General features: G+C 41.7%; 1 protein-coding gene across 4 annotated transcripts in view; it reads left to right on the top strand.

Annotated features, from left to right (window-relative positions):
- Positions 1-19661, top strand: part of WDFY2 (WD repeat and FYVE domain containing 2) — a 194044-nt gene that overhangs the window by 149870 nt on the left and 24513 nt on the right. For all 4 annotated transcript variants that reach the window (XR_009536830.1, XM_060129398.1, XM_060129400.1 and 1 more), the window contains exons 7-8: positions 6619-6745; positions 19226-19331. Coding sequence is in view for 3 of the 4 variants with exons in the window: in XM_060129398.1 (XP_059985381.1) it covers positions 6619-6745; positions 19226-19331 (233 nt within the window). In the remaining variant the exon portion in view is untranslated. The remainder of the gene's footprint in view (positions 1-6618; positions 6746-19225; positions 19332-19661) is intronic.

Raw genomic sequence — 19661 nt, 5'->3', positions numbered from 1 at the left:
TTATTTGTTTTGAATATATCCACAGAGCTTAGCACAGTGCCTGCCGTATAGAAGATGCTCGGTACCTGCTTATTGAACTGATTTGAAATGAATGCTGTGATTTACAGTTTATAAGCCAGCCTCCAATAGAGACCCGTTGTTAGGTCATTTACATGGAACTGGGATGGGACCACAGGGTGATTATTTTGCCTCCCCAGTCCCATCCTGTGTCCTGTCTTGCAGCTTTTCCTTCCATCTTTCCCACTCTTCCTGAAGCCTGTGGTGTAACAGTCTGAGCCCTGGGAGAGTCTGATGAATATGCCCTGGCTTGCTTTAACCTGGTTGTCTGTTCACTCTTCCTGACTCTGTGTTACCAAGAACTCCCCTTCCCAGCTCGGACTCCTTGCAGCCTGATGTGATGTGCAAAAACTAGAGGTGGACCTTGTTTCTAAAACTTTAGTTGATCTTATGATGGTTGAGATAGCATGGGAATGCGCTGGTCACTGCCTTAGGCTAACTCAACAAAAAACAGTGTCACAGAGATGGTCCAGATGAGGTCTCCTGCACTATAATCATAGCTCACGTTTATTGAGTGTTTCCCATGCACTAGGCACTGTTCCATGTGCTTATATATATTCACTCATTGAATCTTATAAATTTGTTTATTTTTAATTTTTTTTATTTTTGGCTGCACACGGTATTTGTTTTTCTCTTTTTGGCTGCATTTGGTCTTCGTTGCTGCACTCGGGCTTTCTTTAGTTGTGGCAAGCGGGGGCCACTCTTCGTTGCAGTGCATGGGCTTCTCATTGCGGTGGCTTCTCTTGTTGCGGAGCACGGGCTCTAGGCACGTGGGCTTCAGTAGTTGTGGCTTGCAGGCTCTAGAGCGCAGGCTCAGTAGTTGTGGTGCACGGGCTTAGTTGCTCCGCGGCATGTGGGATCTTCCCGGACCAGGGCTCGAACCCGTGTCTCCTGCATTGGCAGACGGATTCTTAACCACTGCGCCACCAGGGAAGCCCCACTCATTTAATCTTAACAAAACTATTATCATCCCTCTTTTATGGATGAGAGTTCTGAGGCTCAAAGTCTTAAATAACTTGCTCAGCGTCATATACCTAATAAGGGTAGAGCTGTCACTTGAGCCTAGAATCTGGTTCCAGAGCCTTTGCACTTCTGATACCGTATATCAACTTCCCATTTCTTCATCATAAACCATCCTTATCCCATAGTCACCAACAAAGGCCAGAGGGCCTGCTTCTCGTGGTGCAATGCTGGTAGATGTTGGTGTGTATTAGTTAGGAGGAGCTGAATGGTGTCTATCACTTGGCACATAGAAAACCCTATTTAAATATTTCCATGTTTGTTTGGACAGGATGAACAGCCCATCCGATTCAGTCTTTAAAGTTAAATAAGCCTTTCTAACCATTCTTTTTACCAGTGCCCACCATTATTTAAATCTAGCACCATGTTTTAAAGAACCTGAGCCACCCATTTTACATGTTGTCTAGGTCCATTCTGGCCGCCATAACAGAATACCATAGACTGGGTGGCTTATAGACAACAGAACTACACTTCTCACAGGTCTGGAGTCTGGGAAGCCCAAGATCAAAGCACTGGCAGGTTCAGTGTCTGGTGAGAACCCACTTCCTGGTTTCTAGATGGCTGTCTTCTTGCTATAACCTCACACAGCAGAGTGGGTGAGGGAGCTTTCTGGGGTCTCTTTCATAAGAGCACTAATCCCATTCATGAGGTCTCTGCCCCTGTGACCTAATCACCTCCAAATATTGAATATGAATATGATTGGGGGGGACACAAACACATGTTAAATAGGGGAAATCATATATTTGTCATCTTTCTCTTTTCTGTCCCCCTAATCCTTAACTAGTCAAGCAAGACCATCTCCAAAGCTTCTCCTTGAGATGAGCATTCCCTGACTTAACAGGTATGAGTAGTGGAATAGGTGAAGACCAGCACAGAAACAACACTGGTCAGCCAGGAAAAGAGATGTCATGTGCCTGTTTCATGTCCTAAGAACAGGCAAAGGACAGTCATTCATGTACTTCCTCCCTCGTTCAATCATTTGCTTATTGAATGCCCACTGTAAGGCAGGCAGAGTTCTAGATCCTGGGGCTCCTGTGGGAAAAAGCCAAAGCCCTGGCCCTCCTAGAACTTACATTCTGTTGGGACAGTAGGCAATGCTCTGAAGAGAAATACCGTAAGGAGGAAAGTGGTAAGAGTGGTCAAGGGAGGTCTCTGAGGAGGTGGCATTTGTGAGGGAACAAGCCAGTGATAATCTAGGGGAAGAAAGTCACAGGCAGAGGCAACAAAATGCAGAGACCCAGAAGTAAGAATGAACCTGGCCTGTTCTAAGAACTTTGGGAAGCCCAGCTGACTGGAGCAGAGCTGGTAAGGTGGGGGAGGAGAGAGAGGGAAGCCCCTATAGTGGCAGAAGCCAAATCACCGAGGGCCTGGAGAGAACTGTGGGTTTTACTCTGAATGGGATGGGAAACCACAGGAGTGATTTAAGCAAGGGTGTCATCATCTGCTTTGTGTTCTTCAGTGATCACTTTGGTGGAGAATAGACAACAGGGACAGGAGTGGAAGCAGGAAACGTTGTATGAGGCTAGTAGTATAATTTCAGAATTTAAAGAAGGTGCTGAGAGTCCCATCCATCCTTCACCCCTATTCCCCACATGTTAACATCTTTGAAAATTACAGTACACATATCAAAAATCAGGAAAATTTGAAACAACACTGTTCTTTAATCCGCAGACGTTAGTCACATTTCTCCGGTTATCACACTAATATCCTTTTTCTGGTTCAGAATCCAACCCACGACTACACCCCACGTTTGGTGATAATGTCTCCTTAGTTCCCTTAACCTGGAACAGTTCTTCAGTCTTTCTGTGCTTTCATGACCTGGACATTCTTTATTTTTAAAGATTTTTTTTTTTGATATGGACCATTTTTAAAGTCTTTATTCAATATGTTACAATATTGCTTCTGTTTTATGTTTTGGTTTTTTGGCCCCGGGGGCATGTGGGATCTTAGCTCCCTGACCAGGGATCGAACCCTTGCCCCCTGCATTGGAAGGAGAAGTCTCAACCACTGGACCACCTGGGAAGTCCCAACCTTGACATTTTTGAGTACTAGCCTGACTGTCCTTCCCCCCTAGAAAGTCTCTCCATTTGAGTTTTTCTGATGCTTCCTTATGGTTAAATTTTTATAAGAATAAAACAAAAGTGACGATATGCCTTCTCAGTGCATCATATCAGAAGGCACATGATACTGATTTGTCCTCTTACTGGTGATGCTAACTTTGATCGCTTGGTTAAGATGGTGTCTGCCAGGTTTCTCCATTGTAATCACCCTTTATAATACATCAGTATGTTGTGAGGAAATACCTTGAAACGTTGAAACTATGTAAATATTCCGTTTCTTATCATATATCTGACAAACTAACTAGAGTAGTGTATTTGTATATAAATCTTTTTACATTTGGCCTTAGTACCATTTTTCATAGTTAATTTTGTCAATTCTTCCCCTAACCCCCTTCAGTGAGGTTGTACCACTTATTTGTAATATGGCTAGGTTCACTTGTTTCTGTTCATATTCCATTTTGGGTTCTCCTTCCCTCTCCCCCTCAGCAACACACACACACACACACACACACACACACACACACACTCCTAGTTTTTATTTTTTACTTGTTTTCGAGTATGTGAAATAGTAACATGATTCCAAAACTCAAAACCAAACCAAAAAAAACACAATAAAAAGTGTCTCTCCTTCATCGCTTCTCCATTCCTATATCCCCAGCCTCTCCCACACACCTGCTGTAGTTAACAAATCTCAGTAATTTCTCATCTACCCTTTTTTCTTAGATGAGAGGCTGGGTAATAGGAATGGAGAAGGAGAAGGAAGGAAGGAGAAGGAGAAGGAAGGAGAGGTAGCATAATGTAGATATTCTTTTGCACTTTGCCTTTTTCCCTTTACAGTATATCCTGGAAATCATGTCATAGCCATCCAGCAGGTCTTCTCCATTCTTTTTCATAGCTGCATAGTACTCTGTGAATGTACCATAGTTTTATTTGCCCACTCTCTTATATGAGCATTTAAGTTGTTCCCAATGTTTCGCTATTTCAAACCATGCTGAGATGAATAGAGTGTGTATTTTGGTATATTTGATGGGAGCAGGGACAGTATCTTCAAGATAAATTCCTGGAAGTGAGAGGGCTGGATTGAGAGCTCAGTGCATACGTAGTTTTGTTGGATATGGCCTTCCCCATGTTACTGGTTTGCATTCTCATCGACAGTGTATGAGAGTGCTTTTTTCCCCCAGAGCCTTTACAACAAAATGTGTGTCATACTTTTTAATTTTCTAGGCAAGAATTTTAATTGTGGCTCATACAAGGATAGTAGCAGTGGAGATGGTGAGAAGTGCTTAGATTCTAGATACGTTTTGAGGGAAAAACCAATTCAGAGTTTATAGTGGGTTGCTTTGGAGGCTAATGAAACAGTTTTCCAACCAGGGTTCTCTCTAATTCTGTTTAAGTATTAGGCATCAATATTAACAGTGTAAACTAATAGCTTCTTTTCACTTGTCTGACATTTTTGAAGCTTTGGGTGACTCTCACCTTCCTCTTGGACCAGCCTTATTATAATATTCTAGTAATTCTGTGGCATTGTAGTAGGTAATGGTACTGCTCTAACAAATAACTTTCAACATTTCAGTGGCTTAATGCAAAGGCGTTTTCCTCATGCATGTAACAATCCAGTGCAAATGTTCCTGTTCTTTTCCATGTGGTGATTCAGGGTCCCAGGCTCCTTCTAGAATTTCTCTGTGTCCTGGCGTCTTGGAGTCCTCCAGGAGGAAGTATAAAGAGAAAGTGGAAAAGGAACGTCTTAACTGCCTCGGCCTGGGAGGGATGCGTATGACTTCCGCGTACTTTCTGGGTTCCCTTGCTGAGAACTGGTCACATGCCCCCTAGTTGCAAGAGGGGCCAGTTAATGTGGCCCCTGTAGGAAGCAACTTTCCAGGGAGCGCTGTATATACAAGAAGAGGGAACAGGAATTTCAGTAAACAATTAGCTGACTCTACCACAGATATTTAACAAAGTGAGTCATTCTAGTACTGTGTGGGAATAAACATTTTGCACGATGGAATGCATATCCTGAAGCATTACATTCTCAGATACTGAAGGAAGGTTAAGGGTCGGGGGATGGGTACATGAAGTTTAATAACAGGGAGAGAAGATGAGTTATACAGAAAGAGAAAATATTTAGCTTTGAAAGCCTAAGTAAGCATAACAGAGGAGTTCCAAATAACGAGATTTGTGGATGAAAAAGCGATTTTTGTGTCTTCATTCATCTGCTCTTTCGTTCATTCAACAGGTACCACCAGAGCCTGTTTGCTGCTGGCCCTGTGCTTGTTTTGGGGTGGGAGTGGGGGAGGGAAGAGGAGATGGGAGCTGCAGGGGGTGGTCAGCACAGGTGCACTGGGGGAAGTGGTGTGTATTCTTACAGGGACAGGAATATATACAAGCAGAATGTTGTGCAGGTATAGGGAGAAGCTATTAAGCATAATCCAGGATAGTGGGGGGTTTTTTTCCTTTTGACCTTGAAAAAATATCTTCTGAGACATTATATGAGAGAAACTTTCCTAAAAGCTTTTAAAGTGCAGTACTTCATTAGAACAAATTGATGATCTAAAGAAGAAAAATGTCGGATTCCAACAAATAAGAAACAACTTGTATGTTCTTTTCAGAATATAATATTTTTCAATAAAAATGAGTAAAAATTTCTCATATTCTTAAGTATTCATAAGCTTTGTGCTCATCTTATACATAAAAAGTTACTGTTGTTCTCAGTACACAAGAAGTTTGATTTATGATGGGACTGCCAGGGAAGAAAATCTGTCATAATGTTTTATAGCCAAACCACTGGAGTGATGCTAATAACCATCTGTACTGCACACCACAGTTTACAGAGTGGTCCCAGGTAATTGGCCCCGTCATGCTCACTGTAACCCTGTGAGGTAGGTAGTGGTTAGGCTGATATTATCCTCAGTGTTATCATCGTATTACCATCATCCCCAGTTTACAGTTGAAGAAACTGACACTTGAGGATGTAAGTAATTTTCCCAGAATCTATAAATTTAAATTCCCAGAGAGAGAAAATACATTTTAAATTCTGATATTCTTGTCTATCAACACCTGTATTCAAGAATAAAATAAATCTAACTGAGCTTTTTTAAAGCCCCGTTTACTGCTCACCTGCTGTCGGGATGTGGGGTAGACGGGGCTTAAAAACTATGGTCAATATTTCCAAACAGTGCGGTATTTTCTGTTCTTAGAACTATGTCTATTTTTTTGAAGGTCAGTTAATTGCCTTTTTCATTCCCCTTTGGTCTTTACAGTAATTGATTTTATGGTACATTAAATTTTGGGGAAAAGTGCATAAAGGGTGGGACTTTTATTCTTGGAGCCCATTTTTTTCTCTTTGGGGACCTATTTGTTCTTTCAACAGAAGTTTGTTGTGTGCCAGGAATTGCGCTAGCTCCGAACTCCTCTGCTCTCACAAGTTACTGGTGAATAATGTTGTCACTTTGTGACTAATGGCCATCTGTGTCTGTTCTCTCAGGTGGGGTGACTGCTCTCTGCTGGGACCCCGTCCAGCGGGTGTTGTTCTCGGGGAGCTCCGACCACTCTGTCATCATGTGGGACATCGGTGGGAGAAAAGGAACAGCCATCGAGCTCCAAGGACATAGGTAAGGCTGCTCGTGCTTTTATTTTTTTATTTATCATTTATTTTTTAAATTTATCTATTTATTTATTCATTTATTTATTTATTTATGCGGTACGCGGGCCTCTCACTGCTGTGGCCTCTCCCATTGCGGAGCACAGGCTCCAGACACGCAGGCTCAGCGGCCATGGCTCACGGGCCCAGCCGCTCCGTGGCATGTGGGATCTTCCTGGACCGGGGCACGAACCCGCGTCCCCTGCATCGGCAGGTGGACTTTCAACCACTGCGCCACCAGGGAAGCCCCAAATTTATTTATTTTTTATTTTTGGCTGCACTGTGGGGCGTGTGGGATCTTAGTTCCCCCACCAGGGATCGAACCCGCGCCTTTGGCAGTGAAAGCACCGAGTCCTAACCACTGGACCACCAGGGAATTCCCTGTTGGTGCTTTTATGAAGAACTCTGGGAAAAGATTCCCGGCTGAAAGCTGGAACAAAGGCATGCGGACCAGTCTTTGTGGCAGGAGCTTAGCCTGGGGATAATGTGACAGGAACGCAAATAATGGCCACTTTGATTTATATCTGTACATAAGTATGTTTATTTATTTATACCCCATTTTAACGCACAGAGGGTTTGAGAGTGCTTACAAAAACCACAAAATAAAATAGTGGCAGCAAAGAAATAAAAGGTAAAAAAGAGAACCAGGGAAGACTATAAGAGTAAAAATTTGAGAGTGAGAGAAAAAAGAGCTTCGGAATATAAGCTATGAAGGCCTACAGAATTTCTATAATTGAGTTCAAATGTGGTGTCAAGATTCCTGGCAGCTTAAGGAAAAGGTATCCTCACCCAGTACATGTTGTACTTCCCCAGATATTTACTGAGTACTCGCCTTGATTAGTATCAGGCTCTTCTTCCTTAAGGAGTGGATTTCAGGAGACTGAGAGGACGAGCAGAGAAAGCTTTGTGCTTCCTTGGAGCAGTTCTCAAACTTTGTTGTCCGCCAAGAATCACTGAGAAATCTGTTAAGTAGATTCCTGGGCCCTGTCCTCTGAGATTCTCTCCACTGGTCTGGAGCTGCGGGCATCTGTGTCGTAACAAGCCTCCCAAGTAGCTCTGCCAGTGACCCTTGGACCACACTCTGATTTGTCCCACGTGTGCTGCCCGAGGTCCCCGGAGGCAAAGCCTGATCGTGTTGCCAAAAAGAATTTTCAATCTGCTTTAGAACTCTGAAGCTAATCTGAATTGTCTTTAACTTTTAAAGTTTTCAACCTGATCTTAACTATGACTCTAATATATCAACTCCCATGAACTGACTGGTTTTAAGTGGCATTAGCTCCACCTGTAGATCTGCCTGGAAACACGAGTTTCAAAAACTTCTCCTAAGAAGTTAAATTTACAGTTTGGAATTATTAGATATGAGCTAATTCAATTTTACAGGGCCCATGCACAAATACTTATATTTTGTGTTAGAGTTTAATTTTAGAGACGTAGCTACTAAGTCCTTCATTCCCACATGAGAGAACAGATCAGTTGTCTGGGGCTATATTTGGCTTGTGGGACCACTCAGACCTCAGTATCAGCTCATGAAAGGAATTACTCCCTTATATTTCTCTCCATGACAAGGGGACACATATCGAGATCACGTAGAAGGAGTTGACATCATCCATGTAAGTGAAGAAAAAGAAAAACAAAATACAGCCCTGTTTCCTAATACTTGGTTACCAGCTACTCTACCAAGTAATTTCTGCTACTCGGGCTCCCTCCGAGAAATCAGATACAGGCTTTGAATGAAGATCAGCAGTATTTCTTGGACTCATTCAGATTAGCTCATAACTAGTTTTATTTCTACACAGTGGTTCACAAAGACTGCAAGCAGGGCGAATGTCAGTACTCACCGCCAGCATCACTGGGTGCTGCGTGTCCTTAGGCAGAACGTTGTTCTGGGAGACTTGCATCTACAGTTGGATAAGAAAGGAAAAGCTATAAAGTGGAGACAGAGTCTCTCAGTTCCAGAAAAATGAAGCCTAAACTAATAGGTCTTCTAGTTTCTGAGACATACAGGCTTGGCCTTTTAGAAGATGAAACGAACCATACTTGGAGTCCATCCTGATAGGATCGCACCCTGGAGCCTGGGGCGGTGGACAGGCTGGTGAGATCAGGAGCTACCGGTCAGAACTGCCTTGAACAGGAAGAACAGCAGAAGGCCTTGCCTGGTGCTTTATTTATTGATAATTCAAGCTTAGCAATAAGGTGGAGTCTATGAGGGGCTCCTTGACACCAGGTCTTAGTCTGAGAGGGGTTGCCCTTGGTGTCACAGAACTAGGAGAAGTAAACTTCCTCAGCATCGTTGGTGTCACACTGTGAGAGTGGGTTTGAGTGCCCGAGGTGGGGATAGGGAAGCATTGGAGCTGCTGACAGATGGAGGAAGACGGGGTTCACAAAGAAGGTGCAGGAAAGAAGGTCAAGGGCATCAGGCAGGATAAGGCCCACGTTCACAGCAGCCATTCCTCTGCCCTGAAAATTGGCCACTGGATTGGTGTTTGGTGATTCCTGTATTTGTTTTTCGTTTTTTTCAAATTATCTGCAATCTTTTCTTGTTTCTTTTTTTTTTTTTTAATTTTTATTGGAGTATAGTTGCTTTACAATGTGTTAGTTTCTACTGTACAGCAAAATGAATCAGCTATACATATACATATATCCCTTCTTTTTTGGATTTCCTTCCCGTTTAAGTTACCGCAGAGCATTGAGTAGAGTCCTGTGTGCTATACAGTAGGTTCTCATTAGTTATCTGTTTTATACATAGTATCAGTAGTGTATGTATGTCAATCCCAATCTCCCAATTCACCCCATCCTTGATTCTTGTATTTGAGTAGCGCCTAATACTTTGTCAAAGAGCTTTCAAAACACACAGACACCTCAGTTTAATCTTACAATAACCCTATGAAAGAGAGAGGTCAGATATCATTTTTTCGGTGAGAATATTGGGCTTCCATCCTCAAAGACTCCAGCTGGTAGCTTAGGTCTCCCAGACCTCAGTTCAGTCCAGCAGAGAAAGCTTCTCAGAACCTTCTTTGTATCCAGCACTGTGCTAGGCTCTGGGGAAACAAAAATGAACATTGAAAAACATGGTCCCCACTGTGCCCCATGGTGTTTTCTTTCTTTTCTACTTTAGAGGCCGAAGACTTTCTGCTTGGGGCCTCAGGCTGCCCCTTGCTCTCCTACAATTCCTCATTTTCCCACCTTCCCCCAGGATGACTGTTGGTGGCCAGAGTTCCAAATCAGGGGCCCAATCGTTGAGCTTGGGCACCGGGAAGAGCAGACTGGACCAGAGATTTCCCCACCCCTCAGGGTGGGGAGACTGCCTTCCCCTCTTCTGGAAACGTCCAGCCATAGTGTGGAGGGACAGCTCCCTGTGGCTTCTGTCCCAGGTTCTGAGCTTTCACACCATCCTTCATTGGCAGAAATACAACATTAATGTAGCTAGTTTGATTTGATGTGTAAAAATCCCATCAAAGCAGAGAGAGCTTTAGCACAAGTAAGTGATTGATGACAGCAAAAATGTTTCCAAGTCCAAGGAAAAAAAGCTGAGAAAGTATACTTCTATAGTACAATATTATCTGCATTTGAAGCGTTTTGGTATTTTTATTCCCTGCAGCAAGTAGAGCATGATTACGTGCCAGCTCTGGGGAAAGAAAGGCAAAGAAAAGGTTCCAATTTCAGGGGCCAGTTATGTTTTTCAAGAATCAGTTACCAGTTAGACGGATATGATTGAAGCATAAACCTGGACATTTATTGTCCCGTGCCCACCTTGTCAAATCTAATCATGGGACTTGGACCTTTTAGATTCTTTTTTATTCTGATAGGTATAGGATAATACCTATCATTTCATGGCCACCTTTTCTTTCATGGCCATATTTTTTCTTTCTAATAGTGTTTTCTTAGGACTCTAAGACTTCCTGGCAATTTAATTTAATGGTAACTTGATTTAAAGCACAGGTAAAGGTCTGCGTGGTCCCTTGTGATGGACCCCTCCACCAGGACTGGGATCCGCGGGCTGCATGAGGCTCTGTCACAGCCGGGACCCTGGGCCCACGTGGCCTGTGTCTTTGCCTCTTTCCACAGCCCCAGCTCTGGGTTTCTCTCTTCCTCTTCTTACCATGGGTAAGACTTTTGTTATAAGCATCTTCGAATTCTTTTGGTAAAGAAATAGGCTATTCATAAATAAATAAACAGTGGGAGAATTTATGCTTTTCTCTTATATCAAAGTTATGAAAGGAAGTAAAATTTTTGCACTCAGGTTCTTCTGGGTTTGGGGGAGAGGGACCAAGGATAAATATGTATGAAAGCTTTCTCTCCTTCCGAATCTGAGATTAGGAGCGTTTCTCATTGTCACACCAGAGAATCATTAGGGGTGATGGGAAGAGATGTCTTTTCTATTTTTAAGTATTTAGCTAACTAAAGACATAATAGGTCAAAGTATTAGCAGCTAAAGTTCTTTACAGAGGGTAGCATCTCGTCAAAGACAGAGGGGTTGTATAGTGTGGTGACTAGTAATAGCCTTTGAGTCAGGCCAGGCTGTATACGAGGCAGCCCTTCTGCTGAGGGCTCTGTAGGCTTGGGCAAGACACCTCATCTCTGATCTTCAGTTTCCTCATCTCTAAAATAAGGACAATATTGGAAAGAAAAGCCCTCAAAGGTTGTCAAAAATCAGAAATAATACAATGCATGTAAAATAATCAGCACAAGAATAAGGGGTAATTAGTGGCAATTGTTAACATTATTCTTGTTAATAAAAATGATAATAATTCAAAAATCGAGCTTTCAGATAAGATTACTGTTTCTGATTGTAGCATTTCCAATGGAAATATTGCCACATACACCTACTCCCTCTATACCTGATATATTCAGCAGATGTTCATTGAGCTCCGTCTACAGACCAGACTTTGTATTGGGCTCTTAGGACCCAAAGGTGACTAAAAAAACAGTCCCTGCCTCTATGGGGCTGTGCTAGACGTATGAAAAGGTGGTAAAGGTGGGTCCGTTTGCCATTTTACTGGAAAGTAGGTGGCCTCGGTGGGGGAGATTCCCTGTTGATCTGGATCTTAGGAGATGAAGAGATTCTCATCGTTCTGCTGAGGATTACCCAAACAGAACTGCATGAACTAAATACAGTGTTCTCAGGAAACTGCAAGTGGACAGAGGGCCAGTGGCTAATCTGAACTTCCACTCTAGCCAGTGAACAGCAAATTGTTGCTGATGCACAAACCAGTGTTCCCAGAAGGGAGACCCCAAGTTCAGGTTCAGCCTTGGCTGTTGTCCAAGAATCCCTGGGGAGACTATCCTTCTAGGGTCCCTTTGGTGTGGGACAACCCTAAGTGTCAGTTATCCTGGAGACCTCTCATGTGTGGATCGGTCACGGACCTTCTCTGGTCCTAGGAGGTCTGGAAAACTTAGGAATGTGGGAGTTACGAATATAAGAGAGAGAGAGATCTCTAGAAGCAGATGCTTAACTGGTTAGATTTCACCAGGTGGGCTGGGAATTTTCATACTTTGGAAAGTTTCATTTCTTTGCTGTACATTTAAGTCCCGCCTACTTTGGGGATGGAACAGGGCCTAAGTTGATGTTTGGGTAGATGGTAGCCTGTGTCTGAAAATCTGTTTCTATAAAGAGGATAAAGGCTTCTCTACCCTTTTTCCTCAAGAAGCATCAGACACAGGACCAGCCTTCATGGGCGTGTGACCTTTGCAATCACACGAGGCCTCACGCTTAGAAGGGTCCCATGCTTGGTTTAGTGCTCTACTGTCACCATCTTGTAATGCTTTATTTTTTTGACAAGGGGCCCTTTGTTTTCATTTTGCGTTGTGTCCTCCGTGTTACGTAGCTTGGCCCGATCAGAAATGCTGCCTCTAGGGCTGGTGAGAAAGGGAGTGCGGCCATCCCGCTAAGAATAGTCTTTGTAGATGGTGGAGCCTTTTGGTTGTGCAAAGTGGGGTCTTTATACACTCATAAGAGATTTGTAGTGCAGTTCATGGAATGCTCATCTATGAAATAATAACCAGTTTTGAGATGCTTTCTAGTATAAATGCTACAGTGATGCCGGATCAAACATGAATGCAAGAAGGTATCTTTTACTTTTTATAACTGTTGATCTGTGAACCTGGGGATGTTCCCTCACCTCGTTTTTAACTGCAAGGTGGTTGTATTTTGAATCCTTAAATCAAGAAGCCCCTGAGCTGCTTTATTACAAAGCTTGGGATACAGCATTCATCACTGTGTTCTCCTGTGTTGGAATATTAACAGGACTGGAGTCCCATAAATTATGTATCTGTTGCTGAATGTTGCTGCCAGCTGTGAGTGGCAAAGCACTTCCTTCTGTAGCTTATTTCGTTTTGCAAGATCCTTGACGTGTATCAAGGTGTCTTAACAAATGAAATGTAGTTCAAATCACAGGGCAGTTATGAATCTGTTCAAATAGATAGATTTTCCTTCTTGCCCCGGAATGTCACAATGGTGTCAGTCCATATTCTAAAATGTGTGAAGTAACAACCAGGAGAGATAGAAAACAATTGACTTTGTTTTTTAATGAATACATGTCAAAGATTTTATATTAGTCATTAATTAATAAAGGAGCTGGTAAGATGTTACAACCAGTTCAGAGGAAAATCCAGAGTAGAAACATGCAGAGGCAATGGAGAATGCTGCAATGAATTTGTGTTTTCACAGTTGATTTCTTCCATGTGAGGAAAAGGATGTGGAAATTAGTTGCATCTTCACTGGATACAATTCATTTGCAGTAGTATCAGTTTTCTATAACTTACAGAGTTATAAAATAGCATAAAGATACTGAAGGTACAGACCCCCATAGAGTCAGAAAACCCAGAAGGGGGTGCTAGACCATACCTGATATTCCATTGAAAAGATACCCCAGTAATTTCTTTTTGCCCATTTCAAAGTTTTTTGACCTACCTGCGAGTTCTTCCCCCTCCTCTCCTGTAATCAGAATAATCTCAAAGATTATTCTTGATCACACAAAAAAAGGCTGGTCTCATAAAGTTCGGCCTAATTATGTACACTGGTGCAATAAGAGTGTAAATTAACCCGCAGGCCATCTTGGTTTGCTTTGCAAATATGGAGCCGTACAGTGTTAAACAACTGTTAAGCCCACAACATTTACAAAAGTTTTTATAAGGAATCTTGGATTGAGCTTTTCAGAACCTCTGTTATCTGCTATCCCAAGGCTAGGAAACTGAGCCCAAGAAAATCTCCACCATTTTTCACCTATAGTACTTATAACCTTCGTTGAATTCCTCGAGGTTTTCAACATTTGCTAGCTTCCTGGCCTGGTAGCTTTCTTACCACCTGTAAGGCCAAGGACCCTGCAAACCAGGTACCAGGCCAGTTTTCCTTTTGGGAGGGGGATGGTCATAGGCATTGGCTCCCTTAATTCTTAAAGGGGCCAGTCATATCTGATTCAATGAACACTACCCTCCAATATGATACTCTAGGTAAGGCCTTGTCTGCCCAACGATATACTATGGATAGATTCTAATTAAACCTGTGAAATAACTATATTGCCATGAAAATCAAGGGGACTCAGTAACAGATTTTGAATTCTGGGGGATCTCTGGGAATTGGATATCATTCTTAAATGTCTGGATTTAGCTTATCAAAGCAGAATTTACTAAATTGTAAGTTAGAGATAGCATAAAAAGTAAGAGAAAAGGCAGCCTCATATATCCAAAAAATAGAACATTAAAGCAACGTCAACAGTATTCCAGACAAGTAACCACAGTAGAACTTCCCTCTTCAGTTCATTCAGTCCTGTGTCATTAATTCTTGTTCTGCTGGTTTTTGGTTCAGCAGTCTGCATTTTTGAAGCCATCTGCATGCAGACTAAAAAGAGTCCAGAAATCCAAGGAAATCCTGACTCAATCCACTAGCACAGTTTACAGATTATCTAAGCAATGTCAGTTCAGTACCCTTTGCCTAAGAGTCTATTCGTTTAAATACCAGTATTTAAAAATACCTGCTATATAGAGTCCTTTCCCAGGAAACTCTGAGATTGACCTTTCTGGCCTGTAGCTTATCGTGGAGGCTTCAGGCAAGAGTCAGAATAATACAAAGTTACCTGTAGATATTAGAGACTTAATGGTTAATTTTTACTGTTATAAATAATATCAGAATTGAGAAGAGTAAAATTCTCTATTGAGATACCCTACATAACTATTTCCTAAGAGATTTGATCAGTATTTTGCCTGCAGGTAAAAACAGACAATGAGAGCACTGATAAGTCTCCAGGGTCTTCCCATGCAATATACAATTGCAGAAATATATTAATAATATTTTACCCATACTGACTTAACCTAGGGAAGACTAAGCATCTCCTCTGATCCGACGGCTCTTCCTGTAATACAGTGAACAAATGCGGTTAGTAACACAGCAATTATGTATAGCATCTCTATCTTTATAAGGCAAAGGGAACAAACCTTTATGATTTTTCTAGGACCCCTCTAGAAAATCTTAAAGATAGTTTTCAGATAATCTAAAGATCGTTCTTAGCATTTAAAAATATGCTAAAAAAATTGTTTTCCCCAAAATACAGGGTTCAGTGTGGGAAAGCAAAACCATTTTCAGAGGATACTTGATATCTTTAGATACTTGATTAAGATAGGAGCACAGGTGCCTAAGAAACAATACTTGGTTATCTATATAATCGAAGTAACAAGAAAACATTGGAAAATAAATGTAGAAAGGAACACAGTCTTAAAGAATTTAGGTCTTTTCACAAATGAGGGCCCTTGTTCCTTTTTCTTTTCTTAAATAATCAAGAACTTTTCAAGTCAACATAAAGCTCTGAAAATAATTTTCGTGAGACACAGAATCTCTGCTAGCTAGGCAGATTCCATAGGAGGTAAAGAATATCCTCTTGCAGTGTAGTCCAAGGCATTACTCAGTAAACTAAGGAAGCAAGCCATCAAAACCGAGGGAACTATGCCAAAATTTTAATGTATTTTATAGCTTTTTTTAAAAGACTCGAGTATTGTAAACCAAAGCAAGTAAAATTCATTTTCCATGTTTTGTCTTTTATTTTTCTCTTTTATATTCTGAAACAAATTTATATTTTACTTTAGAATTGCCTTTTTCATTCATTTATGCTCTCTCGAAAGTATATGATGGAGTTTTCCAGAGGCTACCTGAGTGACATTATAACAAATGCAGAAAGAGATGAGTATTTGGTTCTTGCCTATTAAGCCAGACATTAGAAAGACTTGCACAAATATTAAACAATGCCATTTTGTCTTCAAAATATTTTGTTTTGGGAAATATAGTTATTTTCCCCAAAATATATGTTATTTACGTTAAAATGCAATGGATTCATCATTGCTATTTTCAGATGAATCAATAGTTTAAAAATTTCTCAGATTTGATTTGACTTCGCTGCCGAGGGCCTGGGTTCAGTCCGTGGTCGGGGAACTAAGATCCCACGGGCCATGTGGTGCAGGAAAAAAAAAAAAACAAAAAACCAATACTCTTTTTTTTTTTCTTCCCCCAAAACAAAAACACAGCCACAATCGTATTTCCTTTTCATTACTGCACCTGGCATAGTCTCAACCACCCATTTTAATTATAATAATTAACCAAAGTAACTAACTCATATTTCATAGAGAAGATTGGGAGGAGGGAGGATGTGGATAATTGAGAACTTTCCATCACATGCAGGCATTTTAGCACAGCTAGACTCGCACAGCTCATGAATCACATGACATCAATTTCTACTGTGACATACATCACTTTTGCATCCCCTGAAAGTGGCAAAAAGGAACACGTTCATTTGACATGACACACCTCAGTTACAGCTTCTCTACAGCATACAAAAATAGGCAAACATATATAATCATATATGCTTATTATGCTTTGTAATCGAAGTTTCAGTTACTTAGAAATTATCTAGGTAGGTATCCAATGACTATCAATTAGCTCAACTTACTATTAGTCCATTGTAAGTTACCTAAAGATCTTGGGAATGATCTTTAAGTTGATATGCTATAAAACATAATTGCTGTATGTATAAAAAGTTTATCAGAATAATTAATTGAACAGAAACTTAGTTTTCAAAATCTTAAACATTATATAGGCATAATATTAGCTTATTTGACTAGTTATCCTATATAAATTTAGGAGAAATCAACCTAAGTAAAACAAAATGTACATTTGCATTATATTTAACACTGATTAATCCAGAAAAAGACATACCTGTGTTTTAAAACTCATCATGCAAGTCTTATTTGCCAAAGAGTTACCCTAATTTTGTGAACTTGGATTCTTAAAATATCACTGAGTTAGGGTGTATTTTCTGTGGAATAATTTTTAAGTGTAGTAAATTTAAAGTTTTAGAGGTTCAGCTTCCTTATTTTCTGTGAAGTTTAGGAATATTTAATTTATATAAGCGCTTGCTTATCTTTATAAGCAAGTGCTTATAATATAAAAGATGCCATAATCTAATTTATTGGTACCCTCTGGAAACAGGAAAGCATTCCACACACAAGACGTAAAGGCCCTTCTGAACTGCAGACACGGACGCACAGAGCTTAATGGCTTCAGTCCTACAACTGCAGCCGCAAGTGAAAAGTAAACACAAAAGCACACAAAAAATCACCAGTTGAGATTTCACAGAGTTATTCTCCTTCCCAGTGGCCACAGAATTCTTAATGAATTTGAGCTCAAAATAGAAAAATATTCAAACAAAAACAACCAAGAAACCAGATTCCTTGTTCTCTTTTTGCCACAGGAACATAGGTCTCTATCATCTTTTGTTGGTGATCAAATTGTCAGACCCTGAAACTGAATTCCCCACCAAGGGGGAACAACTTGTCAGCCATGTATGAACTAGAAAGAAAAATAAAACACAAAATCAGTAAAGAGGACATGAGAACTAGAGAGAGAATCAGTGAAACGCAAGTCTGTTGCTGTGTTGGACTCACCCTGGGAGCCGTCTCGGGCAGCACAGGTTACCTGGCTCCATCAGGTACGCCCAGCAGGCATTTCGTTGGATGACCTTACAAATGTAACATGAACAGATGGCACAGACTTTACTTAATTGATCATTTAAGGAACCAGTACAACAGCTTTTTTCCTTAAGTGTTGGTAACTGACAAAGACACCTCTCCTTGGGGCCTTAGCATCTTACACGAGCATTTTTAAAATTTGAGCTAAAGTTGATTTACAATGTTGTGTTGGTTTCAGGTGGACAGCAAAGGGATCCAGTTATATATATGCCTATTCTTTTTCAGATTCTTTTCCATTATAGGTTATTACCAGATGCTGAATATAGTTCCCTGTGCTATACAGTACGTCCTTGTTGTTTATTTTATATGTAGTGGTGTGTATCTGTTAATCCCATACCCCTAATTTATCTCTCCCCACTTTCCCCTTTGGACATAAATCATAGCAATATTTTCTTAGATCAGTCTCCCAGAGCAAAAGAAATAAAAGCAAAAGTAAACAAGTAGACCTAATTAAACTATAAGCTTTTGCACAGCAAAGGACACCATAAACAGAACGGAAGGACAACCTATGGAATGGGAGAAAATATTTGCAAATGATGCAGTCGACAAGGGCTTAATTTCCAAAATATACAAACACCTCATACATCTCAATATCAAAAAAACAAACAATCAAAAAATGGCAGAAAGGGACTTTCCTGGTGGCACACTGGTGAAGAATCTGCCTGCCAGTACAGGGGACACGGGTTCAAGCCCTGGTCTGGGGAGATCCCACATGCCGCGGAGCTACTAAGCCCGTGCGCCACAACTACTGAGCCCGCATGCCACAACTACTGAAGCCCGTGTGCCTAGAGCCCGTGCTCCACAACAAGTGAAGCCACTGCAATGAGAAGCCCGCGCACCGTAATGAAGAGTAGCCCCCGCTCGCTGCAAGTAGAGAAAGTCCGCACGCAGCAACGAAGACCGAACACAGCCAAAAATAAATAAATTTTTTAAAAATATGGCAGAAGACCTAAATAGACATGCCTCCAGAGAAGACATACAGATGGCCAACAGGCACATCGAAAGATGTTCAAGGGGTTCCCTGGTGGCACAGTGGTTGAGAGTCTGCCTGCCGATGCAGGGGACACGGGTTCGTGCCCCGGTCAGGGAAGATCCCACATGTCGCGGAGCAGCTGGGCCCGTGAGCCGTGGCCGCTGGGCCTGCGCATCCGGAGCCTGTGCTCCGCAACGGGAGAGGCCACAACAGTGGGAGGCCCGCGTACCGCCAAGAAAAAAAAGTTCAACCTAGCTAATTATTAAACGAGCATTTTGACTTATTTTAAGTGTTGAAAATCTTGAGTACTCTCCCAATATTAGCATGTTGACAATTCCATCCGGTTTCCAAGATCTGCTCTTGGGTGGGGCTCAGTGGTGAGTGTGCATGTGACCAACTGCTGGGCTTCCTTCCCTCAGGGCTCTCTCTGCTCTTGGGAACTGTCACTAACTCTTGCTTCTTTCGCAGTGACAGAGTCCAGGCCCTGTCCTATGCACAGCACACGCGGCAGCTCATCTCCTGTGGTGGTGACGGTGGGATTGTCGTCTGGAACATGGACGTGGAGAGGCAGGAGGTAGGTGCCACAGCAGCCTCGGGCCACCCCCCTCCTCAGCCACCGGGCTGGGCTCTGCAGCTCCTACTCTGCTGAAAAAAGCTTCAACCTCCCCTCCTACTCACTTCTTTCTTTTATGAGTAAACCGTGAAAGAAAACATGTTGTGTCAGAAAATTTAAAAATTCTGGTATGAAAGGAGCTTCCGTTTTCTTTTTTAACCCCTCATAAATTGGCACGTAACACTTAACGTAATGGAGATTACGTAAGAATTTCAACTGAGACTAAGCTGGTTAGACTTTAAATCTGTTGAACCATTACAACAGCAGTTCAGGCGAGAAAGAGGAAGCAGC

The sequence above is a fragment of the Lagenorhynchus albirostris genome, chromosome 18, assembly GCF_949774975.1.
Source record: "Lagenorhynchus albirostris chromosome 18, mLagAlb1.1, whole genome shotgun sequence".
Classification (NCBI taxonomy): Eukaryota; Metazoa; Chordata; class Mammalia; order Artiodactyla; family Delphinidae; genus Lagenorhynchus; species Lagenorhynchus albirostris.
This window is presented reverse-complemented; position numbering and strand designations above follow the sequence as displayed.